Here is a 20,205-nt window from a genome sequence, read left to right as displayed (position 1 = left end):
AAATGCCCCCATCGTAATTTATGTATTTTTCTATTTGTGGATTTATAGTTCTGTGTCTCCTCACCCACCCTCACCAGATCCTTGAGGGGTGGAATTGTGTCTTATTCATAACGGCATCCCTTGCCCTGGCACGGTGGCTGGTGGCCCAATAAATATGGTTTGAAGGAATAAAAGAGGCTAGAGAAGTGGATTTGGAAGCACTGTTCAAAAACGCCAAAGACCCAGACAGCTTCCACCTTCCCCGGGCCTGCAGGAGAGCTGGGCCTACGCAGCAAGGCAGGGCAGGGAGTCCCCTCAGGGGCAAGTGGAACCGTGGGCCCACCTTCCAGAGGCTCAAGGAACTCCAGGACTACTACGTAAAACTAATTTATACCCTGGGGATACAGGCCCCACACAAGCACCCCCCTTCCCATTCCCAGCCCCCTCCTGTCCTCTGGGAAACAAGCTCAGAGACATGGCCAGTTCCTTCCCTGACAAGGGACATTGCCTGGATCACATGACTCCTGAAGGCAGCTCTACTCATTGCAGGGCCCTTGGCTCCTATCTAAGGAGCTGTCTCTCCCTCCCCCACTTCCACAGACGGCAGAAGATGAACGAGCTCCCCCAGGACGGGCCCAGCCAGAATGGAAAGACTCTGGCCCCCGGCACAATGAGGTGGGTCACCCCGTACCCTACACGCTTGGAACCCCTTTCCCAGACCTCAGGCAAATGCCATGTTGCCCATGGGAGGAGGGAAAGGGGGCAGGAGGAAGTCTGGAACAAAGATTCAATGGAGAAGGAGAAACCAGGAGGAGCTTTGAGATCAGAATTAAATTCTTTAATACAAAATGCTTTTTTTTAAGATATATCTGTATTTCTTTGTTGTTGTTTAAAAATAAATATGTACTACGGAATATCTCGAAAAACTGCACTAGAGACAAAGATGTGATGTTAATATCTTTTTCCCCCACAATTATTACGGATAAACAGTAGCACCAATAAATAAATGATAACAAATATTAAAATTAAAAAAGGAGAGAGATTTAGTATGTAGAATTCTCTATTTTTTCTTGTTTTGTTTTTACATATAAAAAAACAGAATAGCAATGTCTATCAGAATCATATATACATAAACATATATATATATATTATATATATATACACAAACACAAGTTACCAAATATATATATAGTATGTAGATGTATATTGAAACCTTATTTCAAAGGAATGTGTGGTGGGGAGCCAAGGGAAAGGGGAGGGCAGAACTGAGTGTTAGCAAAATTAAATATCTGCTCAGGACAAGCTGGTGACTGTCACCGATCAGAGCAAGAGAGATTGGAAACAGGAATTTTATACACAAAGACCAGTACAAATAAGAGAGAGCGAGACAGCAAGAGATGGATCTCATAAATAGTTGAAATTAAATATTAACCAAGAATACTGAAAAAAACCCTACTCTTTAATTAAATTAACTGTTTTAATTTCTAATTAAAAGGGCATATTAAATAACTACCATATATAAAACACTTCTCTTTTCTCTGCCTCCAGGCTGGGCACCGGGACCCTGCCCTGTCTCTCTATGCCGCAGGAAGGGTCGGGTTGGGGGACGGAGGTGGGTTAAGCACTCACACACACACAGCCAGGTCTCCTGGGGGGACAGAACTAGTGGTTTCAATGGTCTGAGGACATCGGGCCCTCCTGGGCTGCGCCCCGGGAAGCGAAGCTGGGAGAGGGCCAAGGCAGGAGGCCCTTCCCTCGGAGGATGAGCTGCCACTGGGCGGCCCTTCCTCCACCAACGTCTCTCTTCTCTTCGCCAAGGCATGTCAGTGGCCTCCTGGGCATCTCGGAAGCGGGTGAGAGGAGGTGAAGGCTGCCCAGACTCCTGAATCTTCCAGGCAAGTGCCCCTGGGGGCAAGATGCCCGTGCAGCACGTGGAGGGGTTCTCCAAAGCACAGCAGTGTCCCGAGGCTCCCCCAAACTCCTGGTCAGGGCCAGCGTCCTCGTGCCCTGTACCTGTTGCCTGTCTTTCTGTCCGTTTGACTCGGGATAGAGGCTCGGGGCCAGGGCTGGGTTTGTCGGTGTTTCCAAAAGCAGGCCAAATTTGCCCCCGTGCCCTGGCCTTGCGTGTCCCCAGGCCAGTGAGGGGACCCCGGCTGCCCTAAGAGGGATAAAAAGATGATGGCAGAGTCTCTGCTTCCATCCTCTTCCCTGTCAGGATCTGGGTGGGGGCGTTCTCCTCCCAACTCAAGTCCACAGCAGTCAAATACATCCAGTGAAGACACCAATAACATTAGCAATGTTAATTTAAAAAAAAAGAATATATATATTTTATATATATATATAAAATATATATATTTATTTTTATATATTTTATATATATATATAAACGTATGTATGTGGGTGGGTGTGTCTACAGGAATCCCAGAAATAAAACTCTCTAATCTTCCGGGCTCGGTGATTTAGCAGCAAGAGAAATAACATGGCGACCCAATTCCAAGGGGGACCGTGCTGGGCCACCCGCCCGGGAGTCCTTCTGCCGGAGTCTTGTGCTCCGGACCCAAAGTGCTCTGCGCACAGCCTCCTCTTCCTTCATGTCAGGTTTCTGGATTCAGGACTGTTCTGTTGATGGTGGTGGTGGTGCGGGGGCAGCGGCTATGGGTCATTCTGTGTCAGTCTTTCCTGGTGAGACGTCTCGTTCCCGAAACCCTGAGGGAGGCTCCTTCCTCCCACCCAGCTCACCGCCTTGGCTTGTCACATCTGCAGAGAACGGGAAACAGAGGCTGGGGGTTAGGGCCAGGGGAGGAGCCCCGGTGGGGAGGCCGCAGCCTCCCCTTCCTGCAGCCCGAGGCCAGCAGGGGAGAGGACAGAGAAAGCGCAGTCCTGCCTCTGGGAGAGTGGCAGCTACGTCCGGGGCTCCCAGTCTGCCCTCTGGAGTTTACAATCTAGCTGAGACAAGACAAAGACAGAATGACATCTCATCACAAGCAACAAATGAACACGTCCCAAAGAACAGTCCCTAGTTGACATTTAAGAGCTGATAGGTGAGCAAAGTTGGACCAAGTTAATCAGCAAAGCCTCCCTGCAGAAGGAGATGTTTCAGTGCAGTCCCTATGGTGCTGGTTTGGGGGAGTGAGTTGGGAGAGCAAAGGATAGGGCCTGTGCAGAGGCCAAGCAGGCCAGGAAGCTGGGGAAGTGAGGCTCCCAAGAGAGGCGGAGCCAGCAGGGCTTGGGGCCCTGGGAAGGTGAGAGACACACCTCCCCTCGCCATGCCCACCGTCCTGGCCTCAGCTGCAGGCCCCAGGTACCAGGCTGCCTTACCTTTCCAATGTGCTATTTAACTTAGGGTCGGGGAGGCAGAGGGGACTCCTAGAACTTTCCCATCATGCCCCTGCACCTGGGCCGCTCGCCTTCTACCATCCCCACTTGAAGAGAGGTCAGAGCAGGCCCTGCCCTTCTGAGAGCCTAGGAATGGGGATCCTAAGCCTCCTCTTTGAGGACTGAAATTCCCGCATACAGCCAGGTGAGAGGATGGGTTCGGGTAACTTCAGTTAGCCCCCAGGTCACTGCAGACATCCCCCTATCCCATCACTGCAGAACGATCACCGTGGTAACCCTAAAATGGCAAATCCCTTATCTCCTCGGAGGTCCCTGGGACATGTGGAGACCCCTCAGCCAGCCCTGGGGTGAGGCAGAGCCCCCACCCCAGCACTAGTGTACACTTCCTGCCTTCACGTACCGCCAAGACAGACAGAACCCACAGTGACAGCCCCAGGGCCTGGTCCCCAGCCTCCCTGACACGCACAAGCCACAGGAACACGGGAGACGGGGGAGAGAGCTACACTCCAAGGACCCCGTTAACCAATGAGGCATCTGGACTAGCCAGGGGCACCCTGGCCCTGCCCGGGAATCCCCATAAGAGCCTCTCCTTCCTGGGTGAAGCTTACGCTGGCCCAGAGGGCTCCCTGCCTTTGAGCACAGGCCAGACGAGTATAAACACCAGTGAGGCATCAGAAGATTGCCAGCCACCTGTCACGGCCCCGTGCTCTTGCCCTCACCCCTGAACTCGGTCATGTATTCACTCACGCACTTGACACTTCCTTGGTCCCTGGTGTGAACAAGGGACAGAGGCACAGATGCCTGGGGTGGGAGTGGGGGGTCACACAGATGAATAAAACCTAGGCCCAGGTGTGAGGAGCTCACAGCCTAACATTAGGAGAATGGGTGTGGCTCCCTCCCTCCACCCATCCTAGGGGCATTTGGAAATAGGTGGGCTGTTTGGGGTTGTCGCTGTGATGACTGGAGTATTAAGTTATCTAGCGTCTCCTGATGTTACATCTCCTATCTGCCCTAAACCAACAGGCAGAGCCCACGCCCTCCAGGACCCCAGTCTGAGGATGAACTCAAGCCCTGTCCCCAAGGAGAGACGCTGAGGGGATGAGAAAACCAGCGGTGCAGACCTCAGAGGCGGTGGCGAGGCCCCCAAGTGTTTGCGCTTTGTAGAGGCGCATCCCCCCACGCCGGGAAGGGCCCTCCCTATTAGCAGCAGAGGTAGGAATCACGACGTCAGAACCAACAGCCACTACGAGCAGGACCACAGGACACAACACTCAGCCTGCGTCCACACCACCACAGGAAGCCACACTGGCCTGCCCACTCACGCAACCAGGGTAAGCTCTGAACTGGCCCTGGCGGACCGGCCAGCACCCGCTGCCCAGCGCAGGGGCCCCGCGAGCAGAGAAGGCGGCAGTCACCAGGCAAGCAGCTAGAAGCTGAGCTAGCAGCTGGCCCCTTTCAGGTGCGCGTTCGCTCGCTCTCGCTCGCTCGCTCGCGCGCTCTCTCTCTCTCTCTCTCTCCCCATCTCTGTGCAAAGCCCCTCTCTGACTTGCTCGCCCTCTGGGAACCAACCTGCAAGTACGTTCGTTTAACTCAAGCTGCCTCGCCTTGCAACGCGAGTCTGTGTTTTTGCAGGAACATTTACACGTCTGCGGATCTTGTACAAACAAATGCTTTCTCCGCTCTGAGCAAGGCCCACAGGGACTGCAAAAGGCAAAAGGAAAGACATCTAAGCTAGAGCGTCAGCAGAGAGAGAGAAAAAAATCCATGCAACACCCCCGACCACGTCAGCAGCTGCACCCCACCCGGCTCACGGGCCCCACACCCTTCCACGCCCTGGAAGGGTCCGACGCCACAGCGGAAGACAAGAGAGAGCGGCGGAAAGAGGCAGCACTGGCTAGGAAGCCTGCCTGCAGGAAGAGGCGGACGTACACGGGCAGAATGCAAGGACAGGGGTGCTGTAAGGGGCAGCGCTGTCCCACGGGCACAAGTGCAAGTCTCGGGCCACAGGGCCCCAACGGCTACCAGCCCCGAAAAAGCACACCTTCACTCTCCACCTGCTGGGGACAGCAATCGGGGCCACCTCCTCCCTGTGTGAAGGCTCATGCCCAGGCCCCTCCACCAAAGTGGGGGCTGAAGCAGGGAGTGACGGCAGGCTAGGCCCAGAGGCAGGGTCCGCAGGCCAGGCCGCTGGTGGCCAAAGGGTCGCCCACAGCCTCAAACCCAGAGGAAGAGGCCACCCTACGGGAAGGCTTCTGTGGGTGCCATGGGTTGGGCTGGAATAGGGGGCTCTCCTCCAGAGGCCCCAAGTCCACAAGGAGGGGCCGCAGTGGTGTTTGACGCCACATCCTCCTTCAGCCAACAACGAGCTGCCTCACCTCATCCACGCCCCTTCCTCACGCCACGTCTGCCCTCCCCACCCCCACCCCCCAGCTTCCAGAGAAGTGCGGAAGCCTAGAGCAGTGGAAACCAGTTGGGTGAGCAGGCATCAGCGCCCGGCACCCGTGCCAACATGGGCCCGCCACCAGTGCCCAGTGGGTGAGGGAAAGGCGGTGGGTGCCCAGCCAAGCCAGAGGCCCCTCCCTGAATCCTCCAGGCCCACTCTGCCCACCCGCCCACCCCCAGCCCTGGACCAGCAATGCCACCACCACATCTACCCATCGGTGCCAATTAGTGGAGTGAGAGTGAGAGAGAGTCACTAGGGGAGAGGGAGGATAGGAGCCAGGGAAGGGGAGCAGGAGGGAGGCAGGGTTCCAGGGTCCTGCAGGCGGGAGTTTGATTGGGGGCTGGGAGGCTCCAGGAAACGAGACAGCGGTGGCACCACGTACGCGCTCCAGGATTTATACCGGGATTTCTTGCGCTTTCTTTTTTGCCCCTTTCCCTTTCCTCGAACTGATTTTCTGGAAAATAAAAAAACAGAGACAGACAGAGAGAAAGCAAGGGGGTAGGGGAGAGGAAAGGAAGCAGTGAGGAGGGCAGGACACAGGACACGCTCCGAGGCACGAGGGAGAGCTTGCACACGTGCACGCACACAGGATGGGCCAGGGCGGCAGGCACTCAATGGCGCCTTCTTCTCACTTTACCCTTGGGCGGAGCAGGGGGTGGGGGGGCGGCAAACCCAGCTCCTAGCAAGGCTGTGTGTGTGGCGGGGGGAGCAGAGGCTGGGTGGAGGGCACTGGACCCACAGGCCTCCACGCTCATGGTGTCTCCTGGTCCCAGGCAGGGGGCAAAGCCTAGGGGGCAGACTCTCTGCCCAGCATCCCTGAACAAGTCTGACCCTGAAGGTCAGGGGCCATAAGAGGTAGGCCAGAGTTTGGGGAGGTCAGAGACCTGACTCGATGGGGGGCGAGGGAAGGGGGTGCAGGCTGTACTCCAGGCACCTTCTGCCTTCATTTCCAAGTACCAGAGCGAGGGGTCCCTCCAGGCGCCCTGCCTCTGTGAATCCCAGTGTAGGGGAACAGCTATCTTGGGAGCTGGCGCAAAACCAAGGGTGGCATATGAAAGGCGCCAGCCAGCCCGGCCATAACCTGGGCTGAGAGGCGGGGCCCCAGGCAGGCAGCAGGGTGGGGTGGGAGTTAGGGAGGCGTGGGGAGGGGGGCCTGGGCGGCATTTGGCGAAGCGTCCTCTCCGCAGCCTGTCAAAGCCTGCTACACCATCTCACCAGACTCTCTTCGGAGACCAGGCGAAACCCCACTCTCCCTGTGGGCAAGGCAGGCGTTTGGGGAACAGGCAAGGGCGGCAAGCTGAAGCCTGTCCCCCTCAAGGGAACCAGCCCTCTCCACACCTGCCCGGCCCCAGAGAATGCCCCTCAGGATGGCTGCCACATGGGACAAATGAAGGGGAAGGGATGGAGGAGAGGGGCAAGTCTATTCCCTCTCGGGAGAAAGTTCTGGAGGAAGGAAGGTCTTCATTCACACGTGCACAGACACTCTCTCTCTCTGAGCCTCCTGTCCCCAATCACTGCTCAGCAATCCTGAAGTTGGGGACTTAGGGAAGAGGCAAGGGGTTGAGGCCTAGGGGGCTTCAATGTCACCAGAGCGTTGGGGGCAGACAGGACGATGGGTGGGGGAAGGGCAGAGGTGCTCTCTCTCAGTCTCTTCCCCTGCAGGCTCTCTCCCGTGCCAGCCGCTCGCCCTGTCTTGAAGGATCACCGCTGCCAGACCTCACCCCCTGCTCCATCCTGACCTGACCCTCCACACTGAGCAACTGAAAGCCTCAGGAAATGGCCAACATTCACCTCTTTCTCCCCGGCCAAGGGGGCTGAGCGTCTCTGGCCTGCCTCACTCCCGCAGGAGGGCACGCACCAAGAAAACACCCCAGCTGGCCCCAAATCCAACCGCACCACCACTGCAGCCACCAACGAGGCCATTTCCTCTAACACACAAAAGCTGGCCTCTCTGCCACCCACTCCCTCTCCCTGCCATGCGTGACAGGAGGCTAGAGCAGGCCCGGGAGCCAGCTTCCACGACAGCCCCCGACACGCCAAGACCGCAAGTCCTGGCCGGGAATGGCCCGGAGATGCATCGTCTCTTCCAAAGGAAGTTCCAGGCACCAGGCTGGGTTTTGTCAGTTGTTCTAGAGCCATAATCCTGGAGTTTGCTCCATCCCACTGCTGCCACCACAAGTCCCCATGAAACCAACTCTCAGACCCAGTGAAGCCATCAGACCCCCCTGAGGGAGGAAGCCAAGAGCCCCAAACCAAGACAACCACCAAGTAGAGGGAGAAGAGGGAAAGTCACGGCCACTTACTTTTCTTGCCTTGCTCTATCTTTCTTTGGTCTGCAGTGGGTAGAGAAAGAGAAAAGAACAAAACAGAGAGGAGTTCAGATGGTGATGGTAACGAGAATAGTAATAATAAAAACTTAACATAGTATTTATGATACATCACTACAGTTTTAAACTCTTGACATATAAGGACTCATTTAATCCTTATAACAATGCTAAGCAGTACATACTATTACTGTGCCCATTTTACAGATGTGGAAACCGAGGCACATTGAAGTAATATCAAAATGCCCACAGTTACACAGCTGGAAGGTGGAAACGGGCTAACAAGTGGAACGTACTTAACCCTGGCCTAGAGTGGGCCCCCTGAATTCGTTCAGCAGCCATTCACTGAACAAATGACTCCGTGACTCCATCCTTACCTGCATTCACATTTGTTGTGCTGTAGGAAGCTCATCTCTCCTATGTGCTGGCCTTGGTGAGGTTTGATCCGCATAATCTGGAGGAAAAGGAAGCAGATCACAGCGGTTAGTGACCCAGCCAGCCATACCCAGGTGGGAGACCCCATGGCTCCTGCCACTCAGCACCCAGGGCTTCTACAGAGCAGGGAAGGGTGGTGGAAGTACGGGGGGACCAGGGGCTCTACCAGAAAGAGCCTCAGGCCCCCCCCCAACTCCCCCCACCCCGCTGACCTCGAGGAGCCCCTGCTTCTCTTGAGGGCAGACATGGCTGCAGGGTTGGCCAGGCTGGGAATTTGGGTCCTGGGTTCTTGCCACTCCCCATCCCTCCCCTCCTCTTACCCCTCCAGGCCTCACCCTACCCCCAGTAACTACCCAAGAGCCACCCACCCCTCCCTGGGGTCTCAGAGTTCCCTCCAGGCTGAGATGTGCCCCATCACCAGGCAGTACCAAACGACTGGCTTTTTAAACTCTCCACAGACCAGGCTCATCCAGCTTCCCAAACAGAGCCCCCAGGGAGGGAGGGCTCTCTCCCTCCTAGAGAGGAAGGGAGGGGCTCCTGTCACAGGTGTCATCCCCCTCCTGAGCTCAGGGGACAGAGGTCAGGGAGGAGGAGGAGGTGGTCGGGGCTTGCTGGTAACCTGGGCTCAGAAATGCGAGCATCTTTTTCTCCAAAGAGGGCAAGACCTCCACATCTCCCCTTGACTGACTCAGGGGCGAGAGGTGGGCAAGGCAAGCCTGGCTCCTCCCTTCGAGAGCTGCCCAGGAGAGGGCCGGGGACCACCTGTTGGCAAAGCCTAATGCCCCACCCACCCACGCAGCCCCTGCCCCGCTCCCCACAGGCGCCCACCTGCATGGTGATGTTGAACTCTTCAGTGGGCACACACTCCAGACCCTCGTCATTGCAGCAGCCCCCACACCGCATCAGGGGCACACAGGACGGCTTGAAGATGTACTCGATCTCATCGGGGTACTCCTGGAAGATGTCCACCAGGGTCTCAATTGGACGGCAGTAGCTGCGCTGGTAGACGTCCATGAACTTCACCACTGCATGGCAGGGGGTGACACATGAGCCTAGCAGGTCATGTTAGAGGTGGCCGGCCCTTCTCTCCACCCGCTCCTGTCTGGGAGAGGTACCCACTACCGTCCTTCTGAAAATCTAACTTAAGCCTCTTGGCTGTGGCTGAAGTCCTCTCCTAGCTTTCCACCATCAACACTGAGAAACGCCTGTTTTTATTCCAAAGATCACATGGCACTGTCAGGTTCGAAGGGAGTCAGCCTGCACATCTGAGCCTCGCCAGGACAGCCAAGCCAACCCCTAGGTCAACCGTGATGCCAGAGGACAGTCTGAGTATGAGTATACCTGTTGGGGTCTCTAAGCTTCCCGTGAAAGGAGGAGCAGCCAGCTTGGCAAACCCACTCTCCATTTCCCTCCAACTCCCCACAGCAACTGCCCTGCCATTAACCGACAACCACTTACTGAGCACTTCTTATGCGCTGGGCACTGTGTACAGGAGTCCACAGATGTCACCCCAAACAATTCTCCCCCCCATGGTACTCTGAGGTTCTAGTAGGACCCCCCGTTTTACAAATGGGGAACTAGAGGCTTACAGAGGCTGAGTAACTGGCCCCAAGGCCACACTGCCAGTAAGTAACAGAGTTAAAGTCAACTCTGACATCAAAGCCTTCCCAAGCCAACATCCTGTGAAACAGAGGGGAAGCATCAGGGGGCACTTTGCCACCTGCCAGACCCCCTCGCCAGACTCGGGCTGAGGAGGTGGTGGGCACTGGCACAGGGGTTGGGTCTGCCTGGAAACAGCAGGTGGCTATGGGCGGGAACACTGTGCTGGTCCTGCCAGCCACCGATAACCCCACCCAGGAGGGCAAACTGCTTGCATCATGGAAAAAACGGTGCCGCCACTGCAGTCACGGAGCATTTCTAGAAGCTGATCTGGAGGGAGACCAGGGTAAAGACAACTTCCCAGGCTGGCCGTGGAGCCTGGGGTGCACCGGAGCATGGAGGGGTAATTCTGGGCCACAGAGGTAGGGCCCCTGAGAATAAATAAAGTCAGGACTCTGAATGACTACTCCAAATTGTGGCCTGGCCTGCCACTCCCCATCAGCCCTCCACCACCACCACAGAGCAATCCTGTCCCTGAAATGAGTTTCCCCTGAATAGAAGGGAAGAAGCAGCATCCAGCCAGCGAGGAAGCCTGGGCTCTGGCCAGGACTTCGTGTGACCTTGGGACAGTTCCTCCCTCTCTAGGCCTCAGACTCTGCACATCTGTGTAAGTGGGTTGGGCTGATCTCTAAAGACACTGAAACAGAGGTTGAAGTATAGGGTTCTGCCTTCCATCTCCAGCCCTAAGAACAAGCGCCCTTTTCTCAGCCCAGGAGACACAAGGTTAGAGCCCCACCAAGACATCTGAAGGGCATACCCCCAGCTGCCTCTTCCCAGAGGCCACAGCTGAGCCTCTCCTCACTCCTCCCTCCAGAAGGGTGAAGGAAGATGAGCCTGGGTGCTGGGGAGGGGGGTATATATAGTGGATTAGGAAGAATGTGAGGAGCTGAGGGGAAGTGGGGAGGCTGTATGTGTGAAAACAGGAAGGAAAACACTGAGGGCTCCCAAGCCAGTCCTTGGCCTTGCCTGAGGTCTCTGCTTCCCCATCCAGACAATGGGCACAGAATTCCACACCGCTACAAGGGTTAGGATCAAGCATCACCAAAAAGAGTATAAAAAGACCAGGGATCTGAAGAAGTCCTTCTGTAAGCCAGGTCTATATTGAAGAAGATGACTAATCAAGAATTCTTGCCCTGACACTGCGTCCTGGCTGGGGCTAGAGGTGGCCAAGCCTTCAGGGCCACAAGGACAGGACGGCAGAACAGTCTGGCCTGGGTCATGGCAGTTGGTAGTTGATGGTAAAAAGATCCAGGGTGGGAATTCCTTGGAAAAGCTCCCTGGCATCCTCAGGGCCCACAGGAGGTAGAGGGGGGTGACTTCACCGCACCCTTCGCACCCCAGCCAATACCTCCAAGGAAAGCTGTCCTGCTTTTGCTCAGGCGTGGGCGCACATACACTCCAACTTCAGGCTTCGTGGTTTTCCTTATTTCTCTAAGACAACCTTTACCCCAGCAAACAAAGACCATTTGTCTTGCCTCTCCCAGACCTCAGAGAGAGACCAGTGGAGGCTGAGGCAGGGTGGGTGCACCCTGGGAGCGGAGGCCTGTCAGTGGCACAGGTGGGGAAGCCAGGCCCTGGGTCAAGGAAAGGGCTCCTGAGTGAGGAAGGAGGCAGAACTGGCCAGGCGTCACCACCAGCCTGGGGAGTAGAAACACTGCCCCTGGCCACCATCCGGGCCACTGGATTTGGGTCAGGGAAACTCGCCTGGAGGAAGACCCCAGGGCCGTCCCTTCTCAGAGGTGGGGAGCTGGGGGAGTGGCACATCGGGCTGGAGCAGAGGCCACATTCAGTAGTGGGGAGAGCCAGGGCATCCCTAGAGAAATGGGAGGATCTGTACTCCAAACCGCGGCAAACAAAAGGCAGGCAGACTCAGGCTGGACAGAGGGGCGGGGCTCCTGGGAGCTACAGCCAGCCCTCTGCTGGACCAAGAGGGAAGTTCACAAGCACCCAAACCTACTCCCCAGGAGGGCAGGGGGAGGCTGTAGGGCTTTCTCTCTCCACCCCCAAAGGAATGCCAAGTGGGGGGAGGGAGTTCCATGAGCCTGGGCCCTCTGCACCTCCAGCTCGTACACAGCCAGCAATCTAGACAGCAGGGGTCACAGCCTCTGCCACACAGACCCCACAGGTGGAATCTGGCTGGGTGGAAGTGACATAGAGTATCCATCCTCCCCTGGGAGCAGGGGCGACAAGGGACACCTCCCCTGACACCTGGGATCCTTGAACACTATTTGTCTTCCTGGTCTGTGCTCGCAACTCCCTCTCCAAATAAAATTTTACTGGAAAGAGCAGGAAAAAAAGACCACAAGTCCTATTTCTAGCCGAGGTCTGAGTAGTACAGACAGAGTGCTCCAGAATGGAAGGGTTAATCTCCCGGAGCTCACCTATTCCTTTCTAGATCCCCAGATTCCTGTGCCCCTTCCCCACCCAAACCCCAACAGACCTGAGAAGGAACTGGGCCTTCCCACCCATCCCCTGGGGGATCAAGGGACCCCCCCATCCATGTGCAGGGGTGGGCGTGGGGGGGGACTTACCTTCGTGAGGTTTCTGCTCTCCTTCTGCCATGGGTGCAGCCTGGGACCACTGAAGACAAAACAAAGAACGAAGAATGGGCATGGGCAGAAGCAGGGATGCACAGACCCAGCCACCCCGCCCCTGCTCCCTCCTTAAGTCCCTCCCAACCCGCAGCCTCTGGCTTCCCCGGGGCTTCTCAATGGTGCAGGGCACCTCCGGGGGCTCTCCACAGCACAAAGCACCACCCCTGGACTGCTCCCGTTCTGAAGCCAAGGAAGATAAAGACTGACCAGATATTTGGGGGGGGGGGCTCAAAACACAGGAGGAAAACACCAGAATGCTGTGCTGCCCAGGTCCCCGCCCCTCCCCCACATTTCCCTTTCCCAGCCCTCACTGGCCCCTTGCTGAGCTAAAAGAAGTGAAGTCTCTCAGCCCCCCTGACTCCCTGGTCCAAAGCCACGGGTAAGTATTAAGGTCAAACAGGAGGACAAATTTGGACTGGGGCAGGAAGGAAGGACTGGGGGCGAGAAAAACAACATGGTGACCTTCTCCTGCTGACATAACAAATACCAGGGTGCGCTGTTGCTGTGGGGGGGGGGGCGGTACAAAGGACCGAAGGGCACCGAGCACCCTCCCCCATCCAAACTCTTCTATCCTCAGGAATACTTAGCAAAGCCACAGGTTGCCTAGAGGGTAAAACATGGGAGGAAACCCTGGGGGAGGGGAGGGCCCCATTTTTCCCTGCGCACCCATCTCCCTAGAGCCTGAATTTATCTCCAAAGCCCCGAGCCTCGGGCTCCCACCTTGTTCCCTGGTTTCTTCTCCCTCCCGGACTGAGGGGGTTCCCAAGACCCTCTCACCTGCTGGATACCTTCCTCAAAGGCAACCAGGGAAGCCTTTTATGCCTTAGCACTGCCCAACCCCTAGGGGGCCCCCTGCACTACCTAGGCCTGAGGCCTCTCATCCCTCCCCACCCCCACCAGATCATTCCTCCCCTCCCCAGAAGCTGTGAAGGTCAACTAGCCCAACCATGTGGACCTGACAGCACCTCGCAGGCAGAGGCTTCTCCCAGCCCTTCCAGAGGGTCTCCAGTTGTCACCAACTGCCCACCCCACCTGCCCCTCTTTTGGGGCAGATCCCGAGCAGCAGAGCTGAGCTCTAGCCCACAGAACTGCAGACTCCGCAGAGACTCTGTCTGTCTGTCTCTCTCTTTCCCACAACCCCCCCAATACATCCCAGCCCCCCAGCCTTGCCTCCAGGGCCAAGTTTCCAGGATCCCAGCTGGAGCCTCCCCCTACAGTCCCCTCAGGGACCCCCCTGGAGTCTCTGCCTCAGCCCCTCACCCATCTGCATGGCACCCCCTGTCTTCCCTCTGCCAACGTTCTGCCTATGCCCTCCACTCCTCCTGGGCCCCAAAGAGCAAAGGGATCAGAAACTTCATACCCCCTCCAAGTCCAGGGGGCACTGGGAGGGGCAGTTCTGGGCGGGGAGGGGCCAGGTGCCCTTCTCTGGGGGCCTCTGAAGGTCACACTGTGGCCAGGCGGCCTCTCCTCCCCCTCCCCCCCCCTTGGAGGCCTGGAGCCAAGGCCTTTGTGCCAGGGTCTGAGGAACTCCGGGTGGCAGCAGGGACCCCAGCCCATTTCCTTCCTTCTGCCACTCTCTAAGGGGATTCTGTAGCTAAAGGAAGAGCGGAAAAGGATCCCTTAGGTGGTTTTGGGAAGCAAGGTGGGTGGGCAAGTTTGGAGTTCCGAAAAAACCACCTGCTCCTGCTCCAACGCCCATTTCACCAGAACAAAGTGTGTTTGCACGGCTGGCAGGAGCTCCCTCCAAAGGTTCGGGGAGGGCTAGTCCCACACGGTCCATGTCACAGCAAATTTCAAACCATTTTTCCAAAAAGTGTAAAGTGGTCTGAGGACCCTCTTTAAACCCTCCCTTAGGCCACCCCCATAAAAGCTAAAGCACAGCTCACTCGGAAGTGTGGGGGAGGGGAGGGAAGCAGACTGTCACGAAGTCGGGACTTTAGGTTGAGTCTCGACAAAGCACCCGGCTGGGCCCAGGCAGCCCGACTCCTGACAGCGATCATTCTTTTCCCGGACTCTGGGGCCGGAGAGAGGTTAGATGGGTCTTCTCAGCAGAGGGGAATAAAAAATAAAGAGGTGGCAGGGGCTTCTCTTCGAGCAGAGAGGAAATGGGGAAGGGACGTTAGGAAATTCCTCCTAGGAGGGGGTTAAGGGCTGGGGACAGCGGGAAGGAATAGGGGTGGTTCTCCGGGTCCTCTGCAAGGGACTACCTCGAGAGGTCACCTTCCCGCGGAGGGCAGGCGGGGGGAGGGGCGCCGCTCGCCACCCCGGGTTCCCCGCTCGGGCCGCCGCGGCTCCGGGAACACGCGGCCGGCCAGGCCCGGGCTGATGTAATCGGCTCCGCGCCGCGCGCGCCCGGCCGGGCGGGGGAGGGCGGGCACCGAGCGGGACGCGAGCTGGGACGGGCGGGGGTGTTGCGGCGCAGGTGGCCCGGCGGAGAGGGGGGGTCCCAGCAGCAATCCACCCCAAAACTTTTCCCCAACTCGAGGCGAGGGCCGCAGAGATCGAGCGGCAGTGACAGCAAGCCCCTCTCTCGCCTGCACCCTGCCGTCTCCACGCTCTCTGCCCTCCCCCGGTCCAAGGTCCGAGCACCCCCACCCCCGCCCGCTGGGCTCCGGCTCCCGCCCCCGCTGCCCGGACTTCCAGTTCGTCGGGGACCAGCGGCCGGGAGCAAACTTCAGCCGCCAGCGGCAGCGCAAGCCCAGCCCCCTCAGCTGCCTCCTCCGGCTCCCGCCCTCCGCTGGTCGGCCCAGATCCTACGTGCGGTAACTCTGGTGGGTGGGCAGGGCCCGCGTGGGCGGTGAGACTCTGTCCCGGTGTCCTCCCACCTAGCGCGCGCCCCCTCCCCCTACACGTATGAAGATAGAAGCGAAGCCGCGCTCCTGGTGCCCAAGGACCCGCGTGGGGCACTGAGCCCCCACGCGCGCACTCGCATGCACGTCCCCAGCCGGGAGAGGCGCTCGCAGCGGCCCGCGGCGCCAGGCGGGCACGGCGGCTTACCTTGGCATGGTGGAGGTAGAGCAGCAAGGCAAGGCTCCAATGCACCCAAGAGAGCAGAAAGTTCATGGTTTCGGAGGCCCGGCCGGGGCCGGCGCGGCTCGCGCTCCCTCTCCGGCTCGGGCTGCGGGGCGGCCCGCTCTCCTCGGCGCCCAGGCGGGCGCCTCTTCCTCCCGGAGCCGAGGCCCGGGCCAGGGCCTGAGGCGCGCGCGCGGCTGGAGCACTGTCTGTGCACACAGCCGCGTCACCCGTCCATGAGCCCGGCTTCCGAGAGCCGAGTCGCCACCGCGGCCCCCTCTCCTCTTCCTTCTCTTCTTCCTCCTCCCCCTCCTCGGACTGCGGCTCCTCCCGGCCCGAGCTAGCACTTCTCCCGGTTCCGCTCGGCTCGGCTGCCCCGGCGCGGACCACGGCTCCTCCGGAGCGAGAACAGCCCAGAAGTTGGACGAAAAGTTTCAGTGCAACGCCGCGAGCCCCGACCCCCTCCACCCCGCCTCCGGGCGCGGGCTCCGGCTCCTGCCCGCGGCTAGCCGCCGCGTCCACCGTCGGCCGCCGGCCGGGGAGGAGGTGGGCGCTGGGGCAGGGGGCGGTGTCTGTCTGTCTGTCCGTCAGCGCGGCTGGTCCGACGTGGGATCCTGAGGGGGAGGGCTCGCGCCGCGCTCTGGCGGTCACCCCCAAAATCAGGTCACTCACTTTGCCCCTGTCCCTCTCGTTTCTCGCTCGCCAGCGCGCGCTCTCTGACCCGGTCTCTCTATCTTCCTCCACTTCTCTTTGGAGCTCTTGCTACACCTCTTGCTTCTCTGCTGGTTTCCAAAATCCGAAGTGATTTGGGGGAGTAAAGGAGCAATCTCCCCAAACGGTCGGCCCGATTTAGCGGGGAATGGGAAGCAAAAATAAATTAAAAGGGGGAAAGAATACGGTTTTTTCCAAAAAAAATGTTTCAGAATAAAAGGAGGAGGGTAAACCCTGGATAAATGAATATCAAATTCCAGTGCGGAGACTCCTGGCTGGTGACCCCGCTGGTTCGTCCGCCTCGCCGATGTGTCTCCCGACCGAGCGCCGCTGCCGCCGGCTCCACTCGCCCCCCGCGCCGCGGCCTCCTTGCAGCCCGGCTGCCCCAAGCCTCTGCGCTCCTCACCGCTATGAGCAGACTAAAAAGAAGGCCTGGCCCCGCCCCGACACGCCCAGGGGCGGGAACAGGCCCTGCCTCGGCTCCTTGAGTCCGTCCCCTCCGCGCGTCTTCGGCCCCTGGCGCTGCCTTCGCTTGGGGAGCCCAAGCGAAGCCTGGACCCCCACCCACACCAGCGAAGCGAAACCTCGACCCCCCCCCCAAGGTTCACAGCCTGAAAATTACCTATGCGCTCCCCTTTGCCCGGAGACACACACGCCCGCGCGGTATTTGGGGGGAGGGTACAGGAAAGTGAGGTTATGTGCGGACAGGACTCGAGAGCTATTCCCTCTATGCTGGGAATATTGGAGTGGGCAGGGGTTTGGGGGAGTCGGAAGGGGACTGGTGGAAAGAGGGACACACAGATCTACTGGAATCCTGGGGTGACCCCTGGCCTTCTCCCCCGCTCCAACACTCTCAGCTACCCCCCAACACACTCACACGCGTCCTCACTCTCACGCAGATGCTGCTCTCCCTCTCCCAAGTTCACCCAGCTTCCCTGTGGTGGCTGAGCGCCCCCTAGTGACTACCGTCTGCACACCCCGGCTCCGGTTCAAGAGGCCTCAGGAAGAGGGTTGAGGTAGATTACCCCTGGTATCCTCATTTCTGACCTCTCAAACAGTGGCATGTTTGGGACTCAAATGGCCCCATGTGCACAGAGCCCAGTGCTAGGCACAGAGGGCATGATGTATCCATGTGGACACTGTGCCCTTCTGGAGCCCTCATCTGGCCTGCTGCAGCCCACAGGCTGGAGTGACTGGGGTCCTTTGGGAAGTGTTCAGGGAGTCTCCCCTGGGGAGAAGTATTTGGCACCGTGTTCGTGGGGCTGAGAACAGGAAGCCGTGTGGTTCTGGGGTTAGTCAGTGGCCCAGAGGGAAGAGGACCTGTTGGAGCCCACGTATGCACTGTGGAGTCTGGCAGAGCCCAAAGGGAGAGGCAGCTGGGCAGACAGAGGCCCTTGTTCCTGCTTCCCGCCCCCCCCCCCCGAGATGCTGCCAGGGAACTGAGGCCAGGGGGCTGGTGGGGGCGGATGGAGGCCAGGGCCTGAGTGATGATTCAAACCTACTCACCAGCACTAAGGAACGTCTGTAGGCCAGCTGCCCAGAGCTCCCACCAGGCCGGAGGCCAAGGCTTCTATCAGCCCCAGAGTCCAGGCTCACAGCTCATCTTCCGAACAGAATTGGGGAGTCCTCCTCAGCAGCCCCCAGACCTCCGGGATCCCTTGCCCACTTCTCGCAGCTGGCAGTCTCTTCTCCTTTTACCTCAGTCACCCCCGTTCCTTCAAAGCCTCCCTCTCCCCCAACTCCTCATGTCTTCCCTAAGTGCTCCCCAAGGCCCCCCAACTCACCCTTGCATACAGGAACCAGCCTGGAAAAATTCCTGGTTGGGCTTTGACCCAGCAGCTCCCAGGCTCCCCCAGGGAACAAGGAGTGGGGGTGATACCTGTGGGAAGAGAGGGACTAACCGGTCTTATTATTCATCCAGATCTGGCCAGGGCCTGGCCTGGGGCTGATGTGGCCTCTGTGAAGGCCTGGGCTGAGAACGGGAGCTAGGCTGAGAACAGAACACAGCAGCTCCTCAGCTCATGGCGCTGTGGTTTGGTGGGGGTGATAGTTACCCCTTTAGTACCCCGGTTCCACAGGAGTGATGTCCTGAGGCCCTTGCGAGCAGAGGGGCTGGCTCAGCCGCCACCCTATCGCACCCTCTCCATCGTTCATGCCTCCAGTCGCGTCTCCACCACCTGGCAGGCTCCCCAGCAGCAGGGACAAGGTCTTTTTACAGTTAGTCTCCACCTCCCAGGCAGGCCTCCTCACCAAGGCTCCACCCTCCAAGATGCCACGTGGGACATGGAAGCGAAGCCACTAGACTTCCTCCTTGCCCAACCTGGTCCTCGTCTAGCACCCCCAGAACACAAGATGTGGGCACCTTGGCAGGGATCCCCTGCCTTATCCCTACCCTGGGGCCGGCAGAGCCCAGGACAGAGGCTCCCCGCTTCACCACCGGGGGTCACTCTGGCCCCCTCCTCTGCATCCCTTCTCATTCCAGCCTTCCTTGGCCCCCGGAGAGGCCTGAAGAGGTCTTAATAAAGGACCCTGAAGTTGGGAGGAAGACGGAGGGGTTCCAAGGAGGGATGGCCATCAGTTGTCACTTAATAGCCACTAGTCTCTCCCCTACCTGAGCCAACCATTCCCCATTCAGCAAAGTGTGTTACAGCAACCTCTGTGAGCTCTGCTCAGGAAACCAGGGGGATGAGGGAGCAGAACTGCAGCCTTGCCTGAAGGGTCCTGAGCACCCTTCACTAGGGTAAGGAGGGGTCTCCCATCTCCACCCTTCATTTCACAGCCACAACCTGGTGGTGACTTGGGGGTGGGGGGTTGACTCTGGGTCCCATCCCCCAATATGATGTCACCAGCTTTCACATTAATACGCTGTCATGGATCCAACCCCATGGGTGATCATCAAACTGAGAGCCCCACGCTCCTGGGTCTTCAAAAATGGGGGCCAGAAACACACAGAACAAGAACACAAGTCAACAGCCATAAGAGCACATCACATCTCTATAGCACCTTCTCCTTCCATGGACTTAATCCCCTCCAACAAACTTGATTCCACGTATCCTCCCTCTGCAGGCTGCTTCAGGACAGGGACTATCAGGGCAGACTTTCCCCCAGAGAATTCCAAGGGTACAGAGGGACCCAAGGTCACCCAGAAACATGGCAAGGAGGGGTGGGGGCGTGTGGAGCAGCGAGCAGCCCAGACAGAGGTCACGCTGGGCCCCCTCAGCGGCAACCTCAGCCCCACTCGGAGGGCCCCACCTCACAGCCAGGGCAGCCTCGGCCTGCGGCTCTGTAGTAGTTCAGAAGAAGCCAAAGAGGAAGGGGAAGGTGTTCCAGGTGAGGGTGAAGGGGAGAGAAGGGCAGAGGTGGGTGGAGAAGAGCATGAAAGGTGTCCAGAAGCCAGCAGTGGCCCCAGACAAAGGGAGTAGTGATCGGGCCCAAGGCACAATAGCTGTACTTTGTCCTGATGTCCTGACACCTCTGATGTTCAGGGTCGCTCTCCCTGTGTGGGTGGAGGCTGTTCCCTGCGTGGGTAAAGAGGCAGAGCCTCTCTGAAGCTAGAAGGGAGATGGGGGAGAGAGGCGCTGAGTCTCACAGTTGTCTAAACATTTCTCCAAGTGGTTTCTCTGTGATGGAAGAAAGGTGTCTCACTCACTCCATCCCCCAACCCCCAGGTGCCTAGCAGGACACAGAGCTGATCCACAGCAAGGGTAGGAAT

The 20,205-nt window shown here is 58.3% G+C and overlaps 1 protein-coding gene across 1 annotated transcript; it reads right to left on the bottom strand.

The window, feature by feature from the left end:
- Window positions 1-683: 683 nt before the first annotated feature.
- Window positions 684-18,640, bottom strand: VEGFA (vascular endothelial growth factor A; the record flags this gene model as incomplete). Its single annotated transcript, XM_082848411.1, has 9 exons — window positions 684-2,736; window positions 4,885-5,016; window positions 6,141-6,212; window positions 8,062-8,091; window positions 8,460-8,536; window positions 9,346-9,542; window positions 12,708-12,756; window positions 15,768-16,544; window positions 18,632-18,640. The coding sequence occupies 9 exons, from the start codon at window positions 18,638-18,640 to the stop codon at window positions 2,715-2,717; spliced, it is 1,365 nt and encodes a 454-aa protein (XP_082704537.1). The 3' UTR covers window positions 684-2,714.
- Window positions 18,641-20,205: the final 1,565 nt, after the last annotated feature.

The sequence above is a fragment of the Leucopleurus acutus genome (assembly GCF_964270905.1).
Source record: "Leucopleurus acutus genome assembly, chromosome: 10".
Taxonomy (NCBI): domain Eukaryota; kingdom Metazoa; phylum Chordata; class Mammalia; order Artiodactyla; family Delphinidae; genus Leucopleurus; species Leucopleurus acutus.
The sequence above is the reverse complement of the archived record's forward strand: the minus strand, read 5'-3'. Positions and strand labels throughout refer to the sequence as shown.